The 27,401-nt window shown below is 38.1% G+C and overlaps 1 protein-coding gene across 1 annotated transcript; it reads left to right on the top strand.

The window, feature by feature from the left end:
• LOC306857398 (protein phosphatase 1 regulatory subunit 16A-like) lies at window positions 1–27,401 on the top strand. Its single transcript, XM_079397321.1, has 11 exons — window positions 1–162; window positions 11,563–12,064; window positions 13,529–13,599; window positions 13,989–14,134; window positions 14,287–14,390; window positions 19,775–19,899; window positions 19,983–20,108; window positions 21,971–22,046; window positions 22,118–22,247; window positions 23,322–23,484; window positions 26,045–27,401. The coding sequence occupies exons 2-11, from the start codon at window positions 11,818–11,820 to the stop codon at window positions 26,528–26,530; spliced, it is 1,674 nt and encodes a 557-aa protein (XP_079253447.1). The 5' UTR covers window positions 1–162; window positions 11,563–11,817; the 3' UTR covers window positions 26,531–27,401.

Below are 27,401 nucleotides of genomic sequence, written 5' to 3' on the forward strand. Positions count from 1 at the left end.
GAGTGTAGCGCCGACTGTCGGGACGCGTTGAGCGTGAACACGGACCCAAGGGAGCAACGGCTGTTATGGAGATTATTTTATTTCCCTTGAAAGCTAACAGAGAGAATTTAAACGGGATCAAACGGACATGAATTTACCGATTGAGTTCAGCTGAAGCAACAGGTGAGACAAAAGCGTTGAATGTGACGTATCAAACCGGTGTTTAAGTTATATGACAGGTGTGTTTTCAGGTGCGCCCTCAGGCCACTGACTCAAACTCATTCACTAACATTAACGCTAAAAGCGGCTTTATTCTTGAACGACTGATTTAATACAGAGTAATGCTTAAAGCTTAAAGTGTTCTCGGATCGTTGTTTTTTTTAATGAGGGATATAATAAAGTTGAAATGAACTCTGGACTTCAGGTTAGCATTATGCTAGTAAGGAAATAGCATTTCAAATAAAACGTTTTATTTGGACATGTTCCATCACAATACCACGTTTTTGACATGGTACCGTTATGTTACCATGCTTTTGTACCACAGTGCCGTGTATTCTTGTGCCACGAAGTTGCATGTAAATACCATAGTAGGGCTACGTAATGACCGTTCATTACCATGGTATATGTCAAATACCAAGCTTTTAACACAACAAACCACATTATTGTCTTCCATTGGTTGGTTATAACGTACTTGATTCGTTTCACGATTCATATTAATTTTCGATTCAATTCTAAAGCAATCTTTTCAAATTCGTGACGATTATTATGATTCTTAATAATTTTTTATTAGATTCGAATAATATACTTTTTAAAAATCTTCTTTAATGTCTTGAGCAAGGACAAAATAATGAAGGCTAGCCACTTTTACTGATTGTTTACTGCCCAACAGAAGGCTAATTTGAAAGGAAACATTATATGCCCAAACAACACACTGCTTAGAATTTAACTGAGTGCTCTGTGCTAATATTTTAGAGCTCAGCTCAACTGGAAAATTATACCATATTCCACCAAAAATAATTGTTTGAACTATTTATTTTGTCTAATTGCACACAGTTCAATTCACAGTTTCTTCAAAATGCCATTATGCATGTTTTCAGTGATTGTGGGAATCTTGTCAAAGATATTACAACAGTATTGCACCGCAAGTAACTCATATCAGTTTTTATGTTGAAGGGAATTGTCTATTTACTGTTTAATTGTCTATTGATTGTCCAAATGTGCCTGCATCATAGGAAATCTAAAATATTTATTTATATAGGGACAGTACAAAAATCACGATTCCAGCCAGAAAAGGCTGAAAAATATGCATTGTACATAGAGAGTATAGCATATGCTAATTTACATCTTGGGTCCCTAGAAAGGTTTTTCTTCCAAAAAAAAAAATCTACATGCATTCATACTGTACGTAGACTTTTTAATCCAGCAATTTATCTTGTTCAGCCATTTATGAGTTTATAGGGTTAGGGTCACAATACCAATAATTTAGTAGTTGATACCTCAAAATTTGATATTAAACAAACTCCTTTGAAGTTGTGAAGTTAAATATTAATATTAAATGAATGACTGTTAGTGAAGAATACATAAAAAACTGAAGTGACAAGTTGGCAATCAAAAATTAGGCTACTTGAAAACAAAAAGCAAAAAAATAATTACAAGCAATAGAATAAATAGTGCTTGACATCTTTCAGTATCAGTGTTCAGATGACCAGTAAAATAATCGATTCTTGTCTGTGTTGCTAATTGTAAGACCCCATAATGCACAGATCTATTATAACACATTAGAAATTTTGCCTTGTCTGTTTGGCATCACTAAAGATAAAACTGACTGTTGTTACATGAACATCTATTAAAGACAAGCATTTTGAACAAGAGGTGCATTTGTTTCACATATAAGTTGTCCTTTTAGGTTTTACTGCTTTGTTCCAGTTTATCCCAGTCGATATCTGGAAGTCTTTTCTGCAAAAGTATTTCTGATGTGGTCTAAAGGAATGTTTTGATTGATTGTCATGCAAAAGGTCACAGCAGAGAGAGAGTAAAGGTCTTTGTACCTGGTTGCGAAGGAATCACCAGGCACCGCACCTCTATGATTGTAGATAGTGGAGGGAACATACACTTGTAGTAGGAACATGTTGAGTGTAGTAGGGGGCAGTTCGAGGGGCAGCAGCCCTTTTTGGTTCGACTGAAGACCAGACATGCTGTTGTATTCTGGAGCATCTGCAGCACTAGCTGGAAAGCTGAGCAACAGAGCTTTGCGGTAATCCATTCTTGAAATGATAAGCACTTGGACATGTTTAGTCAGGAATAGAGTTTGGACATAAAATATGGAAGTACTAGATCGATGAATGTAAAATTTTGAATCTCCATGCAGCACTGGGCTAAAAGGACAAGAAACAGTTCTGTCAACTGGGCCAGTTCGCCAACCTTATTGTTTAATTTTTTGAATGAACTGTTCTTTGCTGAATGATGCAGTGAATTAAACTTGAATTCAGTGGACAGGTCCATAAACCTGGTCATGTGCTATGGCTCATTTCACTGAAACACTTCAGCTCAATGAGAATAGTGTGTTAATGTATTATTCTGGATTCAGTGCAATTTGATTGTTTTTGGAGGGTTTTAAAGAAGAAATGTGAAATTTATAAATACGATTTCAGGACATTATTTTGTTTAAATATGTGTATTTGTGCTGTAAGGCTGTTTAAATCAGCATTTGTAAAGTTAGAGAGGTTAGAGAGATGTTTTGCTTGTGTTGTCATGGTAAGAGAGTTGAAAAATTGGATATTAACTTAATATTAAAGAAGTTAGTAACTGAATTTTTCCACATGTCAACTGGCATATTATTTATGTCTTGTGACAGTAGTATTGAAATGGTGAGTATTTTGACATAAATTTGCCCCATTCGCAAAACAAAAATGAGGGAGAAGTGGAAATTAATTGTGTGAGTTTTCAATGGGCTGTTCTCAATAAAATAACTTGGGCTGTGTTTGACGCTGTTAAAAATACAGTTGACGTTTAAGTGCAATCAGAAAGAAAAAAATATGGGAAAGTTTAATGAATATACTTGATCAATTCAGAAGTATTTTATTACAACAGCTGTACTCTTATGGTAGACTTATCTTATTGTCATTATATTGTGATTTTCCTGTATCACACTATCACCAGATCATTGCATTATATTGAGTGAGATCTGGTCAGATGGTAAGTGTCTTGCATTAAAGCAGCGTTTCTCAAACTGTGGGGCGCGCCCCACTGGTGGGGAATAGAGACGTGACAGGTGGGGCGCGCTAAACGGGAGGAAATTTTCTTTTTTATGCCTTATATGGTAACGTGAGATCAAATCTTCCGGAATCTGGAGCAAGACCACGCACTAGACTAGAGAGTGACTGCGCGGTGTGTGTGTGTGTGTTCAACACGTCATTTCAGTTTAATTTTTGTATTCATGGTTACAAATGAAATGTTTAACCTTTTGAGCGGTATCCGGTTTGTTCCCATATATGGGATTTTTATTTCTGTGCTCCTGAGAGTACGGTCCCAGATATGGGATTTAGAATGTTCAGTGACGTGACATAACTGCCAGATTCAAATTGTGCTTTCGCACGCTGGTTGGCGCTGAGCCAGAGAGGGACGCGCTCAGCGCTGTCATATATCACAGCTATGCATTGTTTTCAACCTAATAATGTTTATTTTAGGTTTCAGACATTTAAATACACATACGCACTAGTAAAACAATACATTTGGTGTTTGTAAAATACACACTGATGTCTGTGGAAGCAGCAATAACAATCTATTCAAATATAATTTGACGACGTGTGTTATTCACATCAGACAAACATAGTGGAAGTAACTATAAAGTTTACTCTATTCTTCTCGGAGTTCACCGGCCACTTTCTTGCATGTATTTCGGGAGAAACTGATGACAGACAGGACTTCTGAACTGAGTCGCAAAGAAACATGGTGGCGCCCATCTCACGTTATAGATCAAGATTATTTATAAAGGTTTTTAAACGACCAAGTTACACACTCACTTACACTTTTTTGAGAATCGGAATATCAGATAGTTGATGACATGGTAAGCAAGTTTGTGAATATTTTGAAATAAAAAAGGAAAAAGGAAATTAAGGCGATCTGATCATACAGTGTTATCGTCGCCATGGAAACATTAAGCGGGAATGTTATAAAATAACAGTCGCCTTGAAAAAAACAATTGCAGCCACTAATGCAGGGATAACCTGCCGAATGGATTTCTCTTCTTTTCTTTTTACAGATTGCAAAGTAGCATTTTTATATATTTTCTATTTTTGAAATTAGTAAAAATTTGGACAGCTGCACTTTTATTTTCTCTATTTTTTTTAATTTCATGCAAGTTATGATGACACAGCTGCACTTTTATTTTCTTTATTTTTGAACTTTCTGTTATTTTATGTATATAGTTTGTATTTTAGATACAACTTGTTACTCTGATACTACTTGTTAGTTCAATAAATTGGAACATGTTAAGCTTGTTGCGCATTTCATTAGCATTGTGTTGGGGCGATGGGGGCAGGTGGGGCTTTAAAATTCCCCCTTGTCTAAAGTGGGGAATGACCAAAAAAGTTTGAGAACCACTGCATTAAAGCATGTGACATGATTTTCGTTTGACTCTTGGTGTGAATGAATCTTTATACCGTTGTGCTGATCCTGTCCAGAACATTTGGATTAATTAGGAGAACTTGTCACTCTTGCTGTTCCAAATCTAAATCTGCTTAGTGCCTGAATAATGAATCTCTTTTATCTGTGGTTTACTCCACGCTAAAAAGGAAAAAAAAAAAGCTGAGCTAAAAGAAACTGGCTTGTCACGTGCATACAGACTTTGGATTGTTACACCTATCAACAGTACTGCCTCTAAGAACACTTACATTAAGGCAACTTCACCTATAAAAATGCTTCTTCTAAAGGAGCCTTGTTAAGTCATCTCCGAAGAGAGTGAAATGCTTCAAATTGTATCAGATGGTGATATAAGACATCAAAAAAGACATTTCTGCAATTATCATGCTTGTATGACTCGCATGATAAGTTCTAAGTTTAATATCTGATCATTTTTGATCCTTTTGCTTTTTTAATTAGAGTTTACTTGTCAAAGTAAAGTAATCAGCAAAATAACAGAAGTGACAAATTCCATGGGCTCATTTTTCAGCCAGACACAGCATAGTAATGAATTTTAAACTGATTCATAGAATGTCTAATGTTAACCATTTTATTTTTACTAATGAATAATTTTGGTAACTTGTGCAGTCACAAGCCTGAGTATGACATACCTGCATTAGAAGTTTCCACTACTTAAACACCTATAGTGAATAATTTAGTGGAAAGCAGATATGAATGAAGATTCTGTTGTTTCAAGTAATCTTGTAAATCAACATTTTTTCAAATATTCACATTTCAGTTCAGGCAAAGAATACGTATTGTTCTCTATTCGTAGTAATAAATAATAGGTTGATTCATTATCTAAATAATTGCTAACTCAATATTGGAATTAAAAAAAGTTTAAAAAAAAAAAAAAAAAAAACTTTTTTAATTTTTTTTAAATCCAGGATGATGCAGTCTTAAGGCCTTTCCACACTGAGCGCGAAAAAGCGAAAGAAATTTTGGACGTGATGACGCGCTGGAATAAAACAACAGCTTCCTATGAATGCTTCCACATAGGCCGCGAACATTTGTGCACCGAAAATGCAAATTTTTTTTTTTTTCATCCAGTCCGACGAATCTTTTCAGTTTTGCAAAGCGAAAACACGAGCCGTCCAATAAGATTTGAGCATTACATCACTTGACCAGAGCAACTGCTGTTACCCAAAAGGTCGATGCAGTGGCGCTAAAAGCTCAGAAGACAGTATTGAGCATGAGTGTAAAAACACCAAAGTAAAGGACTTTTTCTGCAAGAGAGAAGAGTGAATGCTGAGTTCTTGTTATTGTTGGTATTTAAGAACAGACTGTTCTCACATGTTCTTATACAGAATAACATTTCTATTAATACTAACATACAAAGAGTGCATGTCTGCCTATTATAGAATCAAAATCCATTTTAGATCACAATCGGAAGTCCTCGATGATGATTTAAAGTGGGTTTTGAGCAAAAATTTTAATAATTACATATATTTTCAATGTAGCTTGATGCTAATTGTACCTCTAATTATTTCAGATGTATTGTTATAAGCATTATGGATATTTTGTGTAACACAAATTATTTATCTTAGTTTAATGCTGTATATTGAGCAGCGGATGATGTTAAATCCATATATGAGATACATATCTGAGGAAAAATGCATTGTTGGTTGGCGCCACCTAGCGCGCAGGCGTGAATTAGCAGAAGGCGAACATTCGTTTCGCGCTCGGTGTGAAAGCAACATTCGCAGGCGATTTGCCTCGCTTTTTCGCATCGCGCTCAGTGTGAAAAGGCCTTTAGACTTGGAAATGATCACATTCTATGAATAGTTTTATTGGAAATACTACTTTTGGCTAGTGATGTCAATTACAGGTACCAAATTGATATAAAAAATATAACAGTAGCCAGTAGACTCCTTTTATCAGTACTAGTAATACAGTATCAAGAACTAACTTAATTTGGCACCTGGTCATTGTAAACAGTCGGGACAAAAGATTTGATGTGTTATAATATATCTGTGCAGAGGTCTTACAATAATATACCTGCTGTGGTCTATTATATCATTAAAGTCCGTGTAAAGACAATTCTGAAAATGGTTTCTAAACACATTACAAATGTTAGAAATGTATTGCTGAAACACATTACAAAGACTCTGAACTATGTAGTACTTGTGGAGTTAAACCGTTAAACAGTTTTCAGGATTTTTTGGGCGGGGCTAAAACGGTGGCTCGATGACGCAATGGAGCCACAGAGCGCCTAACTATAATAACTACGTTGAAAGGTCAAGTTCTTAGTTTCTCTTTTTGAATGTCTGTGATGTTAGATATACAGATTCTAGGCAGGGACGGTTCTAGGGTGAATGGATACCCGGGTCTTAGCCCAGAGACATCAATATGTAGCAGAATACATGCAATTTAAAAACATGGAGCGTTCACAATTCGCATCTAGAAACGCGAGCTGTACCGCTTTCTCTTCTTTCAAAGCGCACCGGAGCTTGCGCTCTCGTGGTGTTTGCCTGCCTTGACGACGAGAAGGTTTCAACTCACTGCAGCACTAACGCGTGTCTACAATTAAATATCGAGCTTGCACGCTCAAACCTTTATGGCTGTATGAATCCAATTAAGCTACTAGAGGTAGTATCAGTAGCATCCATTCAGGTTGTAGCGGTATTTGACAGTTGAGAGAGACGGCCGCTTTCCCGTGAGTGGGCGTGGTTTCAGCGCTGACAGCGGACACGCCCCCAGCGTTTGAGAGCAGAGAGTCCTGCTTATTTAAGATTTTGATAACATTTTAATTACTTGACGTTTTTTTTTATCATTCAAATTTGACTGGGTGGTTAATAACACATTTTTCTGTTGTGTGACAAACTCAGAACACATATTTTAATATCACTTTACACGGACTTTAATAACAGTTTAACAGCTATATTGACAAAAAAAAAAATATTGCATTCATTGTTCATTGCATTTCTGAATATATTTACTGAAAAGATGTCAAGCAATATTTGTTATATTGCTTATAATTTTATTACTGCATGTTATTATTTATGATTTATAAATAATATTTTAATTTTCAAAGACATAAAAAGAGTTTGCTCAATTGCAAATTAGCCTAGTTTTTGCTGTGGTATCAAAATTAATGAATTTCACTACCATTGGTGCTAACGGCTGAATTCTTTGTATCTAACAGCATTGACTAATAATAGAATATAGTAAAAAAAAGTAAACCTTTAATAGATTGTTTTGCCTCAAATTATACATTGGTTGTAGTTTTGACTGTCCGTGTCAGCACCAACCTTTACTTTTATCCCAGAATCACACCTTACACATGTGTCACTGTCAAGTCATTATTAGTCCAGGAAAAGCCTTCCTGCTTGCAAAGTTCAATGGTTTTGATAATGATTGATCTATAAACTCTAAAGAATCTTCTTGGCAGAAATCCAAGCTCAGATGGCCTTTGTTTGTAATTGTTATATTGTCACTATGTGCCAAGCCCCTCCAAATACAATGTGTCTTTATGGGGACATTGAATAGATAGCAAAAGAATGGATATCAAAGTTTGTGACAATATCTCAATCCATTATCTGGGCAGGACTGTACTGAGTTACAGTTCTATGTAATAGTTGATAGTAATTGCTCTTGAAGCAAAATAGTTCAGGATTTACTTTGTTTACAGTACAGTGGATTAAAAAAAGTCACTGTCACACAACTTTTTTGGTCATTTTGAGATGTAAACTCGCATTTGTGAAGTTATAATTGTGAGAAATAGTCACAATTTGTTCTACTTTGATGAAAACGGGCTCTTTTTATTTGCATGCATAACATGATAGCCAATCCATTGTCATTTTTTTAAAACATACATTTGCCCATATAACTATTAGGAGTCAATGGTAGTCATTATGCGAGGTTAAAGTAGATGTGGGTGTCATTTGCATAGGTAAGCAATTTGGTTATTTCTCATTATTTTGCTATATAATATGTGACTATATGCAGGACTCGGCATATCATGGATATCCCCTTAAACATATGGTTGAGTATGCTCACAAAGTATACTCCTTTATAAATATAACCTGAACCATTTGAGGACTATGCTAGTTATTTGCTAGATGAGTTTCAGTAGCGGCCAATAGTAATACCATCCCATTTATTTAATGTCTGTAGGCCTTACAGTTTGGGCTGCACAATCATTTTTAGTGGAGAATAATAAAATATCAAAAAAAAATATTTGAAAGAATAGAAGCTACTGGTGATGTTGATACAGTTAGCAGATGTATATATATATATATATATATATATATATATATATATATATATATATATATATATATATATATATATATATTTAACGAACAAAAAGTGCTCCAAACGTTTTTATGAATTAACTTTTTATAAAAAACAAAACGAAATATAATCAGAATACATTAGTTCTGAAAAACCCACACTGTATGAATGGAACTGCACTGGACAGCTAGTTGGCTGGCCTGTCCTTGAGGACATTTTCGGTGGCATTTGGTGGCAGACTACTTTGTTTCTTTCTTATGTTGAACACAAAAAGAAGATATTTTTAATAATATTGGTAACTGAATAGTTGATGCGATGGTACTTTTTCCATTCTGTGGAAGTCAATGGCTACCATCAACTTTTTGGTTACCAACATTCCTATCTCCTTTTGTGCTCAACATAAGAACAACTTGAGAACAACTTGAGTGTGAGTAAATGATAATAGAATGATTATTTTTGAGTGAACTATCCCTTTTATGCTTAATGGAGGGCAATTTCCTAAGTTAGTATGGCATGTATTGAGATGTTTTAAAAGTGGTTTAATTTCACAACCGTGACGAACAGTGCTGGATCTTAGGGCAAACACAGTACCTGGCTGTCACCAGTGAAGGCAGGTCAAGGAGAGAGATACCCCTTTTCCACCTAAGCAGTTCCAGGTGCTAGTTCAGAGCCAGTGCTATAGCTGGTTCTTAAGCCAGGCTCACACTGTGCGATTTTTAATAATCTTTTGCGATTGCTGCTTGTCACACTGTACGAACATGATCCCCATGTCAGACTGTAGGATCTCAGTTGTCTTAATGTCAGACTGTACGACAGTCAAGACGCGACAAAAACGGACGTACTCAAGAAGACTTGTCCGGAGTTTTGCGTCATCAATACGTGACCCGCGTTCTCTCGCTATAATGGTAGCTAGCAAACAACAGCAACGTGTAGCGTTAGTTTTATTAATTACATGCCTTGATGTTAAAAAAAAATAAAAAAATGAAAAAGACGACGTGTGTGGAGCAAGTCATGGCTGGGCAAAGGACTTTATGGACTTCCAGTTCTACAGAGCGAACTTGAGGTAATTTTGTTATTCGAGTTTAAACATCCTGCCCCTTAATAAATAAACTTTAAGTAAACTTTACGTTGTACATATATTGTTTTTTACAAATAATGAATGGTTTGAAGTTGTCGCGCTAATTGCGTCATCAAGTTCAGTGCTCCTATTGGTTCTTGGTTTGACGGTCGTCGTAGGAGATGTCACACTGCAGGAAACTTGAGGAAAGTGTCTGAAATCTTCTGACACTGCCAGAATTTAATCGGAGGAAAAAATTGATCGCAACGGCCATTAATCGGCTGTCGGTGAACATGTCAAACCAGCGATCTAGACAACCGATTTTAGCCTAGGATTATAGGAATCTTTTAGGATGTTAGGATTTTCAAAATTTGTCTCAGACGAACAAATCGTGGCCAAAATCGCACAGTGTGAGCCGGGCTTTAGTTAGTTCGACTGGCGAACCCTTTAAGAACCGGTTGCTTTTCCACATGCTATATTCAATACAGAGCCAGCTCTTACGTCACTGAATACGTTTCATGTTTCGGTTCACTAGCGCAGCACAACAGGCTTGTTCGATGTACATCAGCACCACGCAGATCGATCGATCGGCACACAACACACTAAAGCACGGTGAGAGCGATCCAAAAGCATAAAGAGCCGTCTGCTTTCCAGTCGCTCCCGCAGCACCCCGATATGCCTCGCACCGAACGGTCCGCGCAGCGCCGATCTATCCCGGACAAGCCTAAACAAACTATCAGCAATGGCGGACGTTGCTATTTGATGTTCATGGCTTTGCGAACCTACATCGGCATCCAAACACGGCGAATCAAACGTGTTAGCGTTTAGCTGCTATTTCAAATATGGCGGTCCAAGTTTCTGTTCGTCTTGTTGGTCACGGTAACCCCGCCCCCAGCTCCTGACGCAAGCGGTTCTTCCTTCTAGCCCAGCAATGTTTTGGTGCTACTTATGAACCGCTTTTACTGGTTCGGAGCTGGTTCTTTGGATGTCGAAAAACAAAGAACCGGTTCGAAACTAGGCTCTGGCTCCGAACCAGCACTGGAACTGCTTAGGTGGAACAGGGGTAAGAGATACTGCTCCGAAGGGCTCTTGATTTGCTTGTGTTTGTGCTAACTGTGGTGGCTGTGGCTAGAGATGTTGAAGGGGTAAGGGGCAGGGGCTTGCACAGCCTCACAGATTAGAACTTAAATGGAGTTTTTGGTAACATGCTTGATTGAGAATTTATGCTATGGGCTAAATTTAATAAAATAAATAAAAAGGAGAAAAGTATTGCAAAACGGCTCCATAGTCAGTGGCCAAAAATGGCAGGTCCTTGAGCACCACTTTCAGACGCCTTGTAAATTCAACAGATTCAAACACACACACATACACAAATTTTCCTCTCCTTTGCATTTCACCTCTGCTTTAGCTTGTTTCCTAGGCTAGCTTTCTAATAAACCTAGCATTGTACATTGTGAGGGGAAATTATTGGTCTCTGGAACAAATTATTGATGTGTATAAAAAAGTCCTGTTGTCTGCATCTGTCAGCTTAAGTTTGAACTTAGATGTACAGTAAGTCAATTAATTATTTCAAGCTCAAGACATGAGAACTTTGCTCTCTTTCTTTGCAGAACTTGTCTTCCTGGTCTATATAGAAAAAGTTATTAAGAATATGATCCGTCACTGGCAGTCATCTACGTCTCTACATTATCCCATTGGATCTCCAGTTTGTTTGCAGCTCTCATCAGATGTTTGGATGTCAGAATTGCAAATGTGAAAGAGTCGAATGTCTATGAGAGGAGACAGCAGAAGATCCAAGCAGAAGCCACAGTCTTTGTGGTGTCAGAAGGAATTGTGAAAGCATTGAGAGTCTTGACTTGGAAGATATGGTGGAGCATGGTGAGTTGCTATCAGAGATGGCAACTATCGGCCGCCTCTCAGCCACCGAGCGCCTGAAGCATGCACAGAAGAGACGGGCACAACAGCTAAAAGGCTGGGCTCAGATGGAGAAGGACAGTACCCGTAGTCAAAAAGGCAACCACAAGGGAGATGGGGTGAAGAAAAGCAGAAGGGTGACCTTCAACACCAGTGTGATGTTGCTGGAGGCTGCAGCCAGAAATGACATAGAGGAGGGTAAGAGTAAAGGACTAACAATATTGCACATGTTTCGTTTATTGCAATGAATGTAGAAAGTCCACACACAGTGTTAAAACCTCAGGTTTTTGAAATGGAAAACAAAAATAATCCAAGATCCATAATGTGATATTGAAAGCAGTTATAATTTAGTTTTTCATACTTTTACTCAGAACGTAGTTTTTTGCTACTCTACGTCCAAGACTTTCATGCAAATGTCCTCTGTTGTGATTTGCTTACACTGTGATTACACACGTTACCTTGTGCCTTTTTACTCTGGAAATCAAGACTACATAATTTAACAAAAATAAGAACAATTAGAAAATAAAATCCTACTGTATTTTTTTGCAAAAGTTAATACAGTAGATAGGCTGTAAAAATGTCAAAATAAATCACACATTTTTGTAGGGCCAATAATTCTGATAACCTTTGCCCATATACTCATACTTTATAAACCATATTGACAAATTTGGACAACGCTCTCTCATTTGAATAATTTCACCACTGATTCATAAACTACGCCTTCAATTTATCAATCTGTATTTGTAGATTTGTAATCTGAACCCTCTGTCTAAGAATTCATATTCAGATGCGAAAACTGTACCTTCACGTTTGTGCCACATAAACTGATGCATATTGGCCTGGTTATTCATTATTACAAGTGAATTATGAAATATTAACTGTTTATTGATAGCTAACTTTAGTTCATGTCATTTTGAAGAATCATCTTTTTTTGCATCTTAGCCTTATAATATTTTACATTATATTTACTGAAATAATTGTAAACAAATTATAAATTTAATTTCTAAAGCAAAAACAAATTAAACTTAAACTGTAAAATAAACAGATTTATATTTTAGATACCTACGTCACGTGATTCTGTAATCCTATTATGGCATTTCCAGGAATAAAGAAATTTGTTTAGAAAAAAAAAACAATACTAAATACTCTATCCAACAGTGCACGTAGTATCATATATTTTCAAAAATCATATATTCTCAAATAAAGACCAGGTATTGCTAGTTGTAGATAAAGTACACAGAAATAATAAATAAAAACCTGTTGGTTGTGATAAACATTTTGTTTTGATCATGCTTTATGAATCAGAACTCTTCACTCTAAACTACACCTCAGTGCTGACTTTGTTGTAGTTCTAACAGAGATTGAAGGTATAGTTAAAAAAAAAAAATTTTACTCACCATCATGTCATGCTTCTAAGACTTTATTTCTTCTGCAGAAATACGTTTAGAACATTGGATCAAAACAATCTTGCACCCTTTTGATTTCAGTTGTATAGACAAAAACACTGAGACATTTTACCAAACTTTCTTTGTTTCAGGGTGTTGACAGTAATGACAGAATTTGATTTTTTTAAGGCAGACTATCCCTTTAATGTCATAATTTATCCAAAATGTTAATAGTTTATAGTTTTGGTGACCTAAAAGCATTTGTGTCTCCTGGCAGTACGACAGTTGCTCAATAATGGAGTCAGTCCAGACTTGTTCAACGAGGACGGGCTCACTGCACTTCATCAGGTACATGCTCATCAACAAAAACAACACAAACACAGGCTGCAAAGCAAGAACATCGGCTCATTTGAATCTGTTTCATCTTGTAAACATAAATACACTAAATCAGAAATCTTCTGAAGTGTAGTCCTGAATAGATTTACCTCAGTATCACAGGACTCCCATAATGGCAGTGCTGTCAATAAGCTAAACTACTGTATTTCAAAAGGGTTTCACTTTGTTTTCTGATAGCTAAACCAAAATACAGCACAAAATTATATAGGTAGACTACTTCAGTTCAGTCAGTTAGTTTGTTGTTGGGTGACCTTTCGATTAGTTGACAGTCTTGTCACGTCCCTACTCTTGAATCATGCTCTCCACAGACAATAATTCAGATAACTCGTGTTTCTCTGCAGAGCTGCATAGATGATTTTTTGGATATAGCACGCTGTCTTCTGGATGCGGGTGCAAATGTGAATACGTGTGACAGTGAGCTGTGGACCCCTTTACATGCGGCGGCCACCTGCGGACACACTGACCTCGTCCAGCTGCTGATAGAAGCGTGAGTCTCAATTTATAAATCATTTATTGTGCTGTCTTAATGCTTTGTCATACACAACTTTTATTCTTGTATAAATACCTAAACTTATATAAACATTTATTGCTGTATAAATACTGTGTAACTTGTGATACAGACTGAGTTCATGTGTTCAGGGGTGCAGATCTGTTGGCGGTGAATGCAGATGGAAACATGCCGTATGATCTGTGTGAGGATGAGGCTACTCTAGAGCTCATAGAGATGATCATGGCAGAGCAGGGTGAGGGTTGCTTATAATATACCTACTATTGAGCTAAATCAAACCTCTTATGAGCAGTGTTGAGGAACGTTGCTTTTAAAATATATATTATTTCAATGCTCCTGAAAAACAGTAACTTGTCTTTTTATGGACATTTACATTTACATTTAGTCATTTGGCAGATGCTTTTATCCAAAGCGACTTACAATTGAATAATTTTTTCGGGCCCCTGACCGGACACCCAGTTAAGGGCATCCGGGGGGCGCCGGGAGGCAGGGTCCGGGACAGATGGTGGCTCACCTCGCGGCGGACCGCCAGCCCACTACAGTAATTCATAAGATACTTTTGTGTTTTATTTGCTTTTAAAGAGCATGTTAGTACAGTAGATTAATTCTCTAGTGCAGGGCTTCTCACTTTTACATTTTAAAATGCCTTTTTACTTTTTTTTGTTGTCACTATTTCATTGGGTACACCTAGTTTCACTGTGTAACCAGTAGGGGTACAAGTATTCATACCGAAAATTTACGTATGGTCTTTCGGTTCGGTATGCAGGTGTACTGAACAAAACAGTAAATTTTCTCAGGAAATTCAGACAATAAATGTCGTTTTGACACTCTTTGATGTGGCTAGAAAGATCGCTGTTTAGAAGCCTCAGTTCTAACGACAGCATGGAGCGCGAGTGAGCGCGATCATCCCTTCATCTTTACAACTAGTTTTAATGTGAAATAACCATGAATGAACTTCTCATGTAATCGCTCAATTAGTGTTTCATTTGCGGAAAGATGTCAAAAAGAAGCTTGTTAACAAAATGTCACATAGCATTTCATGTTCATGCATCAGTATCTACAGCTCGTTATTTGCTACAGAAATTAAGTTTTTGAAAAGGGCATTTTGAGAAATATTAGATTATATACTTCATTATATTTTACTTCAGGCTACCTGTTAGTAATGTCTTAATTATTTAATGTATTTTTAAATAAATCTTTTATGAAATGAGTTATGACATCCACTGTGTAAGTGATTATAGCCTATTTCAACAACAAATAGAAATTGTATAATTTAGAAGTTAGTTTAAAAACTGCATTATGTGCAATTTACATGTTTGCATATTTTTTTATTTTTTTTTATTTGAGTGTTGATTGTTATAGTTAAAAATCAATTGTAAGTGAATTTTGGGCTCTGTTGTTAATTGTAGCCTTATGTAAAAGGGCTCCCTCCGTGTAATTTAGTGCAGTTAATTTGACTAAAGACAAATTAAAACTATTATACTACTGTCTAATAGGGTTGTAACGGTATGAGATTTTCATGGTATGATAATCGTCTCAGAAAATATCATGGTTTCACGGTATATATTAAACAATAATTCTTATCAGTAACAATGGCTCTTAAAAGAATAAGAACAAGTTATTTGAGTGAACAAATCCTTTATTGCAACAAACTTGAAATCATTTTAATGAAAGTAAGCCTCCCTTCTGAGGAAAAAAAACAAAAACAAATTACAAAATAAAGCCATAAGCCTTATGTATATCTAGATCACATTTTAACATTTTAATTAATGTTTTAAAATGTTATCAAATGAAAATTTAACAACTTTTATGTTTGGCAAAGTGCTGCACAACAGAGGTATTCTAAGTTAAAACATGGACAAACATGATATTCCTTAAAAATAATGTTTAAATTAATTATTATAAAGAATATTATTATTGTTGTCATAACTTCTAAGTACAGTATACAATACTAATTTATTTCTGTCAGGACTTCAAGTTAAATTGAACTTTTATTTTGACGGGTTGTAGCAGACCTTTGAGTTTAGTGTATTTGACAATGGTCAGTGTTTCCCACAGGTTTGAAGGCAATGTGTGGTGGTCAGCCTGGGGGGGGGGGGGGCTCTCAGAACAGCTCTGCTGATGTTCATGTTTATGTAGACGCTGAAAACACCATTAGTGTCATGCATGCATACTTCAGTATGTAGTAGATAAAACGGCGCCACTCATATCTACTTTTGATTTATCCATCCATCAGATTGCGCATTTTAAGTGACAACCTCGTTAACGTTATACTGTAAATCCCATGTTCACGACTGCACCGGCATTCCCTCTGCATCACGGAAATTATACGGCCTTATAACTTGTTATAAATGTGACATACCTTTATCTGCACGGAGGGATGATGTCTGCGAATATGAGCGAACATGTTGGATGTATTGCCTGCTTTTGCAGCCACTTTGCGTTCACATTTTTTGCAAATTGGATTCGTCCTCAAGGATTCGTCCACAAAAAACGTGGGACACCGCTTACAGTCTTGGGTCCGGTATTCTGTCAGAGCCCACTCTGGAGCAGGGAAACGCGGAGGCGAGGAACTTCACAAACTTCAGAACTTTATTGATAACACTGGGATCACAGGAGACATGGAGATGACGAGTCGAGATGACGATAATACCGGACACCGGGGCAGGGAAACACAGGGCTTAAGAACACAAGGAAATCACAGAGGAAGAACAGAAACAGGTGCGGAGAAATTAAACAGGGCTAGGGACTAATTAACTACTGATGACAGGGAACGAGGACAGGAACAGGAAGGCCAAATATAGACACGAGAGGAGGGGGAAACAAGACACAGGACTGACATTACGCCCCCCTCCGGAAGGCGTGTTGTCACGCCGTATACCATCCAATGGGGAGAGGGGGTGGGCATGGCTGGAGGCCATGGCGAGACAGGGGACTCGGGAGGCCATGGCGAGACAGGGGACACGGGAGGCCATGGCGGGTCAGGGGACACAGGAGGCCATGGCGGGTCAGGGGACTCGGGAGGCCATGGCGGGTCAGGGGATTCCGGAGGCCATGGCGAGACACAGGACTCAGGAGGCCATGACTCAGGGGAATCTAGGGACTCGGGAGGCCACGGCCTTATTTTTTCGGGTTCTGTGGCCTTGGCCCTCGGCCCGGCCACACAGGCCATGACCCTATAACCCCCCCCCCAAAAAAAATTTCTTGGGAAGTTCCCCCCTGGGAGCCACTGAGGAGCGGACTTTGTGGGGCGCTCTTGCAGTGCGGACTCTGGGGGGTGCTCTTGCAGCGCGGACACTTGGGGGCGCTCTTGAAGCGCGGACACTTGGGGGCGCGCTCTTGAGGAGCTGAGCTGGACGGGACCAGCGGAGACGCAGGAGAGCTGGACGGCACCAGCGGAGACGCAGGAGAGCTGGACGGGACCAGCGGAGACGCAGGAGAGCACCTGCGAGGAGCAGGCACAGGAGGGCGCTCTTGAAGCGCGGGGACGCTCTGGAAGCGCGAATTGCAGAGGGCTCGGGAGAGCCGCGGACGACGGTGGGTTGGCTCGGGCCCGGACGCTTCCCAGACAACGGTAAATCCCCTCTCTCCAGCTCAGGCCGGTAGTGTCTGGGAGATCCACGGGACGGTGGTAATTTGCCCCGAGCCAGAACAGCTTGTTCAAAGTTGCCTCATTCCATGCCGTCGTTGCGGCGATCTTACAAAACTCCTCCGCATACTCAAAAAACCGATGATCCCCGCGGATCAGGGCGGCGAAGCGGGAGGCGGCGTCCATGCCGCGGTGGAAAAACGGGAAAAACAAAACACTTTCTAAAACACGGAAAACAAAAAACGTGGGACGCCGCTTACACAGTCTTGGGTCCGGTATTCTGTCAGAGCCCACTCTGGAGCAGGGAAACGCGGAGGCGAGGAACTTCACAAACTTCAGAACTTTATTGATAACACTGGGATCACAGGAGACATGGAGATGACGAGTCGAGATGATGATAATACCGGACACCGGGGCAGGGAAACACAGGGCTTAAGAACACAAGGAAATCACAGAGGAAGAACAGAAACAGGTGCGGAGAAATTAAACAGGGCTAGGGACTAATTAACTACTGATGACGGGGAACGAGGACAGGAACAGGAAGGCCAAATATAGACACGAGAGGAGGGGGAAACAAGACACAGGACTGACAGTATGGTTATCTTGACAAATTATAACACTTAACTGAGAAGAATAACAGTGAATTAAACCATAATGAGACTGAAAGAATAACCAAAATGTACATGTAGTTTCAGAAGCATTATTTTTAACCAAGTAACAGAACATTTAAAATTCTATATATTTACTAAAATATATATCTTATCTTCTTTTTTTCTTTTTTTGGCTGTAGACTATGATTCCATTTAGTCGGAGGATATTAAACTTTTTTTTTTTTTTTTTTCAATTTTAGTTCAGTGAATGATGCCCAGTTTTTCCTTGAATCAAAGTTGGCAAGTATATGATGCCTAGTGATTTAAAATCTTGTTTTAAAAGTCTTGTAGTGTATTTTAGTCTTAACAAGAATGCCAGCATATCAGAACTAATTATCAGTGAAAATGTTAGCGGAAAAAATCCAATATTCCATTATGACAGAAATATTAATAATTACATTTTTCGAGTTATCGGTCAATAATATATCAGCCGCTGATATATTGTGCACCGCTGTATAAAAATGAGGATAGCCATGAACAAAGACTACATCTGTCTACAGATAAGAAAATTAGTATATTTATATTTTCTTGATCTTATAAGTATATTTTCTTGATGACACAGCAAATAAAAAACTTTCCCCCGGTTTCACAGACAAGGCTTAAGCCTAGTCTCAGACTAAAATGTAAGTCAACTGAAAAACTTGCACTGATTGACCTTTATGTCAGTGCCTTTATGTCTCAAGCTGCACACCAGTAATATTTTTTTCTAAGGCAAGTTTATAAAAATGACTTACAGGGTTAGTCCACCCAAAAAAAAGACAATTCTGTCATTGATTTCTCACCCTCATGTCATTCTAAACCCGCAAGACCTCCGTTCATCTTCGGAACACAAATTAAGATATTTTTTATTCATCCCATGAGCTCTCTGACCCTCCCATGGACAACAATGTAATTTACGAGATCAAGGTCCAGAAACGTAGCAAGGACTTCAGTAAAATATTCCATGTGACATCAGGGGTTCAACCGTAATTTTACGAAGCTACGAGATTACTTTTTGTGCACAAAGAAAATAAAAACAATGACTTTATTCAGCAATTTGTCTCCTCTGTGTCACACTGGTGCCATTTTGGAGAGTATCCATTGAAGGTAAACAGCGTATGCAATTGTATACAATGTATACAATTATACCTGTGGTGTGTCGACAGAAATATGTAAAAACAAGTAATGCAGCCGCAAGAACTATCATAAATTTATTTGTATAATTACACTTCTAGGACTTACATGCTGTAATATTACATTTCAGAAAGTTTTAATTTCTGTATTAAGTACACAGCTGGAAGAAAGACGAATTTATGTCAAGGGTGCATTTTAATACAAATCTATACAGGAAATGAGTGGTTTGACACAAACACTTGCAATTATACATATGTTTGTATTTAGGGATTACTCAAGAGAGAATTGATGAATGTCGTGGAGCCAAGGAGAGAGCAATGTTGTCTGACCTTCAGGAGCTGGTTGCAAGCGGAGCTGATCTGAATGTGAAGGACGAGCAGAGGGCCACTCTGGTAAGACAGTAATAGCAGTGAAGGTAGACAGGACGATCATCTATAATGTTACCAAAACTGAAGATCTTGTGTTTTCTCTGTAGCTGCATGTAGCAGCTGCTAATGGATACATGTCAGTCGGGGAGCTGTTGCTGGAGCACAGAATATCTCCTAACGACAGGGACGCTGATGGGTGGACGCCACTCCATGCTGCTGCCTGCTGGGGACAGGTGATTTAGTGCATGAAAATTAAACAAAATTGATCACATTTACAGTCATATGTAAAAGAAAGGACTTCCTAGTGAATTCCATGGTTTTCTGTATCAGGACATAATGAAAAAAATCATCTGGTCCTTGGCAAAATTCGGAAAATTGAAAACAACACTTGACATATCACCGCGTGTCATTATTAATTTAACAAAAAATAGGACAATATGCAAAAGCCATGGGTGACAACATTAGGACACCCTTACTGTTAACATGGGAATTAAGTGGGTAAGTAACGGTCAAGCACTGCTAATCAAATGCCTTTAATTAACTGATCATCAGCGATAGTGACCATTGGCGACCAGATTCAGAAAGTTCAGAATCCTTCAAATTTATGCAAATGAAGAGTGAATTTTGGGAGCGACAGCCAATAGGAAAGAAGACGGTAGAGCTCATGTGATTGCTCTCCTCTCAGCCGTAGATAAACATATGCAATGCAAGAAAGTAGGCTCTGTTTCTCATTCATTTTTGTTTGTATGTACGGATTTAATTTAGATTAAAAGTCGCTGCTAGTGTGAACTGGGCTTTAGCTGGTCTGGAGCCTTCAGGTGTGTGTTAACACAATGCCAAATAGGAAAGACATCAGCAATGATCTTAGAGAAGCCATTGTTGCTGCCATCAGTCTGGGAAGAGTAATATGGCCATTTTCAAACAATTTGAAGTCCATCATTCTACAGTGAGGAAGATTATTCAGAAGTGGAAGACACTCAAAACAGACAACAATTCTCCCAGGAGTGGACACCCCCACTGATTCACCCCAAGATCAGACTGTACAATTCTCTTAGAAACTGCAGACAACTGAAGAACTTCACCGCAGATTCTACAGGCCTCAGTTAACATGATAAAGTTCATGACAGTACAATTAAAAAAAGACCAGACAAGTATTGCATTTTTGGAAGGCTTGCCAGAAGAAAGCCTCTTCTCCCTGAAAAGAACAGGGAAGCATGGTTTAGGTTTGCAAATTTGCTTCTGAACAAACCTTAAGACTTTAAGAACAATGTCCTTTGAACAGATGAGACCAAACTAGAGACCACAGTGCATAGCTCCACAATTGGTGAAAACCGAAAGAGCATGTCAGCACAAACATCTCATCCCCAAACTCACACATGCTGGTAGAGGGCTGATGATTTTAGGCTTGTTGTGTAGCCACAGGACCTGGGCACCTCACAGTCATTGAATTGACCAGGTACTCCTCTGTATACCAAAGTATTCTAGAGTCAAATGTGAGGACATCCGTCTGACAGCTACAGCTTGGCCAAAACTGGGTCATGCAACAGCACAATGATCCCAAATACACTAGGAAATCTACAACAGAACAGCTGAAAATAAAAGAATCAAGGTGTTGAGAATGGGCCAAAATTTGAGAGACTGATAAAGTCATACAGAAAATGATTACTTTAAGTTATTGCTGCTAAAAGTGGATCTACAGGCAACTGAATCATAGGGTGTCCTTAGTTTGTCACCTATGGCTTTTCCATATTGGCTTTATTTTTAAATAAATAATGACAAGGTGTGATATGTCATGTGATGTTGTTAATCTGAGGTTTCATTTTCAAAATTTTAAGACATGCCAAGGAGCAGGTATTTTTTATGTCCTGATACAGAAAACCATATAATTCAATAGGGTGTCCTTTTTTTTTTTTTTTTTTATAAATCTCCTGCCCCATTTAATAAGTAATGAATGGTACACTTAGTAATAGTAAACATTTAATAGACTTTAATCCATAAAGAAGTTGTTGGCAAAAAACATGAACTTTGATAGCTTTTAAAGCTTTAATAGAATTAATGTTGATTCTTTAGTCATTTTGTCTTTCTTCACTTTTAGATCCAGATGGTGGAGCTGCTGGTAGCTAATGGTGCAAATTTAAACGCCAAGTCTGAGCTGGATGAGACACCTCTTGGTATGACACATTCTAAAGGTTTGATCAGTAGTGACTTGACTGGAGGCTTCACAATACTTTTTATTTTGTAGATGTATGCATTGATGAGGAAGTCCGGGCCAAAATGATGGATCTGAAACACAAACATGATGCCATCATGAAGGGTCAAGACAAACACAAGAACACATTGCAGAGACGAGTGTCCAGCACGGGCAGCAGAGGGTGAGTGCTGATGAAGAGAGTGCAAAGCCATGCTTCACAGCTTGTGACAGTTGTATTAAATATATTATATGATATAGTATAATATATTCTCTCTCTTTGTTACTACAGCAAAGAAGTGATTATTTTTAAAAAAAAATGATATGACGTGTAGTTTGAAGGGCATGTAATTTGTTGATGCATGGCAGAAAAACACACATGAAAAACCAGAACATGATTTATAATATATTGTAAGCATTGGCTTGACTGCAAATAGTTACTACAGAATGACTATACACACCAGAATACATGAGAAATATCTCTCTCTCTCTCTCTCTCTCTCTCTTTCTCTGTCTTCCTTTGGCTTGCTCCCTTTATCAGGGATCGCACAACCGATTTGGCACATGTTTTCCTGCAACCCAGCCCTGAGAGTGCACTAACTCGTGCAACCCCAGTGCTGGACAGGGACACACTCACTCAATCACTCATTCACACACACATACTCACTCACTATGGCCAATTTACCTATACTGCATGTCTTTGGATTGTGGGGGAAACCGGAGCACCCGGAGGAAACCCACACAGACACGGAGAGAACATGCAAACTCCACACAGAAATGCATCCTGGCTCAGCCAGGACTCAAACCAGGGACCTTCTTGCTGTGAGGCAACAGTGCTACCCACTGAGCCAGTTCCTCTTTCAGTGTGGTTGTTTCTTTTGGTTTGAGCATCTGGGGCTAATATGTGGGTCAAAGACAAAAAGGGTTTTTCAAGCATCAATAAAATAAAAGTTTAATACAGCTTTAAATTGATTAATTCCCCAATACATATATAATGTCCTATTCAATTTTTAGGAGGTTTATTTCATGGGACGTCTCGTCTTTGACCCATGTACATATTAACACGGCCAGCATCTACTTTGAAACACACAAAACATTAACATTTGTGAATATATTGAAACATGTTTTGTCAAAAATACAGTGCTAGAGATCAGTGCTTTGCTCACTTGTAGTAATAATCATGGTAATTATGATCTTAATATACAATTAACTGTGATAATATAAAAAAATGGCTTCTTTGTGTGGCTTGTATTTACAGTAAAGTAGTGAGGCGCACCAGTGTGAACGAGCGCAGCAGTCTGTATCGCAGAGAGCATCAGAAGGAAGCCAAAGTGTGGCAGGAAAGAGGAAGACAGACAGATGCCTTGGATGATGATGAAGACAGACAGACTGATGCTGAACTGAACCTGCACGCTGCACTGGTGAGAAATTGGCTTAAAAACATTTAATCTCCATTCAGTGTTTGAAACCTTCTGAAATATGATAGATTGGAAACAGATATCCAAACTTCTCAAGGTGCTTACATAACAGAAGAACATTAAAACAAATGTAAACATGCATAGAAAAAGATCAATAGCAAGCAAAGTCTATCCTAAAAAAATAGGTCTTAAAGTCTGTGTGAAGTTGCTGCCGACTTTATTTCAGTGAAACCGTTCCAACTTAAATTAAATTTTGAATAGAATTTATTTTAGCGCTCCTCCTCTCTGAGGACTTTAAGAAAAGATTTAAATAAATGAAGATACTTAGCTTCTCTAATATGAGTAGAGATATTATAGTAAAAAAAAATTGGTTGATAGAAGAAAAAGAGCAGAACAAACACAATAAACCCTTAGTTTTCCTGCCCTAAAAATTTGGACCTCCGAACTTGGTAAGATTGTTCCATATGCCTCCCAAAACTTGCACACGTAGACATATCTACCCAACATTAGGTGGATCTATAATAATTCAATACATTTTTTCTAACGACTCCCAAAACCTTCTCCTGATTAGAATATTTTTTGATATCCCATAGATAGATATCCCATGGTTATATGGATTTAAATTTCCATTTGTATGTTTACATTTTTATAAACTTGAATTTATCCTCGACTTGGCTTACTTAGGAATGTATCACTGATTTACATGAAGTTTGCTATGTATTATGTAGTTTATCAAAAGAGTTTTGATTTATTTAACGATTGTGCCAAATGACGAACCAATGTGGGCCCAAATATATTTGCATGTGGCCCATAATGACTAATTAGCTCAGGGCTCCAGACAAAAAAATCGAGTAAGGAGCCATTGGCTCCTATAAAAGAAAAACTTAGGCGCCAAATAATTTTTTTAGGTGCCACAGAATAAAAGTGGTTTATTTTATTATTATCATTTTATTTTTCCCCCCTATTTTAACATTTCAATAATTTTGTCATGTGTTTATGTCTTATCTTTTCTAGGCTTTATCAGCATTTTAATCCATCTTGTAGATGATCAGGTCGACCGGGGGACTAAGGTTCACTTAAAGTGTGAATTAAATGTCTTTTACAACTTGAAATATACAGTCACAAAGAATTGTTCGTTACACAGAATCTGTACCAATATCATGGACCATAAGCATCACTTGGCAACTGAGTGCAGTGCATCCTATAAATGTTGTCACGTCTTTCACACATTCAGTCTGTTTTTCTTCATTACTAAAATGCAATTTTATAGGAGGAGTTGAATCATGTACACCAGAATAAGTAAAAATATTAATATGCAACAGCGCATAAATATAGCAAAACGCTCCTCTTTATAGTTATTTTTCTAGCTGACTGATGAGTTTATGGACACTAGTGGTTATTCTGAGGTAAATGTATTACAATGCAATGTTTACAAGCTTTATACATTTCCTCAGTTTCAAACACTGAACGAGCTTTTACATAAAACATTTCAGTAAGTTGTACTATAGGCTTTCTTATTGCCTACCTTTTGATCATGTTCATTTCATACTATAGTAGTAAATCGAAATATAAAATGGGTTCACTTGCTGCTTTAACTGAGGTGCTAAAGAGATCGCGCCTGAGCATTAAGTGCGATACTCTCCGCTCGCGCAATCCGGACGCATACACGGACCGTGTGGACGCGGGGTACTGGTGTTTATATTACCGAAAGTGTGCGCTTGTGGTCCGCATTAAAGAGCACCCAAACCGCATCATTTGAATTTCGTAGCATTTTAAAGCTGATACTTTGTTTATTAAAAAGTAAGACAGCACAAAGCTTTTTGCGATTACTGGATGGCAAGTGCGCTTCAAATAACAGGAAGTCCCTTTCAGGTCTCTCTCACTGCGTTCAGCAGACTGTGTGCGGCAGAGACGAGGACTGTTTGAAACTCTTTTCCAGTAAAACTTTGATGCGCATCGTCTTATGTAAGTTTAATACGTGAACATAATAAAAGATGTGAGCGCAAAACAATCGGGAAAAAAGTCCTTTCATGCAAATTATATATAGTCGCCAGTGGCGACCTCAGCAAAAACTTCACTCGCAAATCAATATTTTTGGTCGCAAATGCGACCATTTTAGTCGCAGTTTGGAGCCCTGTTAGCTTATATCTTATGAACGCAATGTTCAAACTTCACTAAGCTTGGTGCGAATGGACAAAAGGAAATTCTGAACAAATGTGCCAAATTTCATAAATTTCCATTGCTAGGGAGTGGTATAACTAAAGAATAACCCTATGTGAACAGTGTGTTGGCAGAAATCCAACTGTACAGTATACACACGATCAAAAGCATCTTTTTTTTTTAAAAATTACACAATCAGTTTTTAAAATTTTCCATTTTCCAACTGCTGAAAATTGCTGCTTGTGGCTATATTGAGTTTAATAGTTTTGCAAAGAGTAGAATGACTGTGTAAAGCACAAACTTAATTTTGTTTTGTTGAGAGCCTCAATTATGTTTTTGTGTCTTATGACTTGGCCATCCTTGGTGAATTTTCTTGTATTTTCTTGACGTTTCTTTGGTTTAGGTGTCCGGTTCTAATGCAACCCCTGTTCCTCCATTAGAGGTCGGTGAGGTGGAAAATGGAGCTCAAGTTTTGGGGAACGGCAGCACGGCTTCGTTTTATTCCTCACTTCCAGGAGAACTCCAGGGTGGGGGCCGTATGGATCGCAGCGCCTCCTATCAGCTCACTCCAGCTTCAGCTGCTGCTGGCGGGGACAGCATGAGCAGAGAGAGATCTCACCACACGCTCGCAGATCTCAAACGCCAGAGAGCAGCAGCTAAACTGCAGAAACATCCAGCACCTCCTATACCCCTGTCTGCAGACCCTCAGGATGAGGTTGTTCCTGAAGGACCCCAGGGACCGTTGGAGTCTCCTGAATCAGTACAACAGGATGTGTCCCCCAGTGCAGTGTACTTTACCCAAGCTAGTGGAGATCCACCTCTGCTGAAGCTAAGAGCACCAGAAGAGGACACGACTAATACGAAAGAGCCATGCTGTGGACTCATGTAGAAGCAGCGGACGAATATGTTTGGTTTCATGTGATTGTGTAGTTCCTGCGTACTACGTGGACAAACTAGAATTATAAGGCAGGTACGTGGAACTGAATTTTGTGTCCAAGTCACGCTTCCTCTCACAATGGCACATAGACGGAGTGAAGTCACGTTTTCAACACTAATATGAATAATTGCACCAAAAAATTGATGATGGACTATGTTCTAACTTTCTGAATGGATAACACAAGAAATCAGAAAAAAGAAGACCAAAGTGCCCACATTTAGAAGATTTCATGGATTAATTGCATTATTGCAGTATTTCCATCTTTTAAGCTCATATCATTTTATTTTAATTAGTTGTTATGGTCATTAAAGTTTCAAACTATTGACTCAATTGTTCAATACATAGAGAAAAAAAATGACGCAGAGCACTTTACTTGACCAAACATTCAGCAATCTTCATAACTTTGTTGGATATAAATATATAGAAGTATACTGATCACAAAAAAGCACATTTGAATTGCACTGATCTAAATGAAATTGCATTTCTTTAACAGTTCTGCTGCGATCTTACAACTAGCATGCTTGCTCTTGTTCTTTATTCACACCTGGTGGCATCATATCGTAATGAGTACTGCTTTCAACAAACTCGTATCCCAGCATCTGTCTACATTGTTTATTGCCTTTGAGATTGAACTTAAGCTAATTTTTAATGAAAACAAATAATTAAAAAATGTTTTTTTATATATAAAAAAAGATGCACAGAGGTGTGTGTACCTTCAGATAATGTTTTTCTTCTAACCTTCTCAATGACATTTTTTCCCCCACATTTTTATTTTTATTTCTCACTTTGTTGTATGCATCAATAGAAACAATAAAAGTACAGT

The sequence above is a fragment of the Barbus barbus genome (assembly GCF_936440315.1).
Source record: "Barbus barbus genome assembly, chromosome: 38".
Lineage (NCBI taxonomy): Eukaryota > Metazoa > Chordata > Actinopteri > Cypriniformes > Cyprinidae > Barbus > Barbus barbus.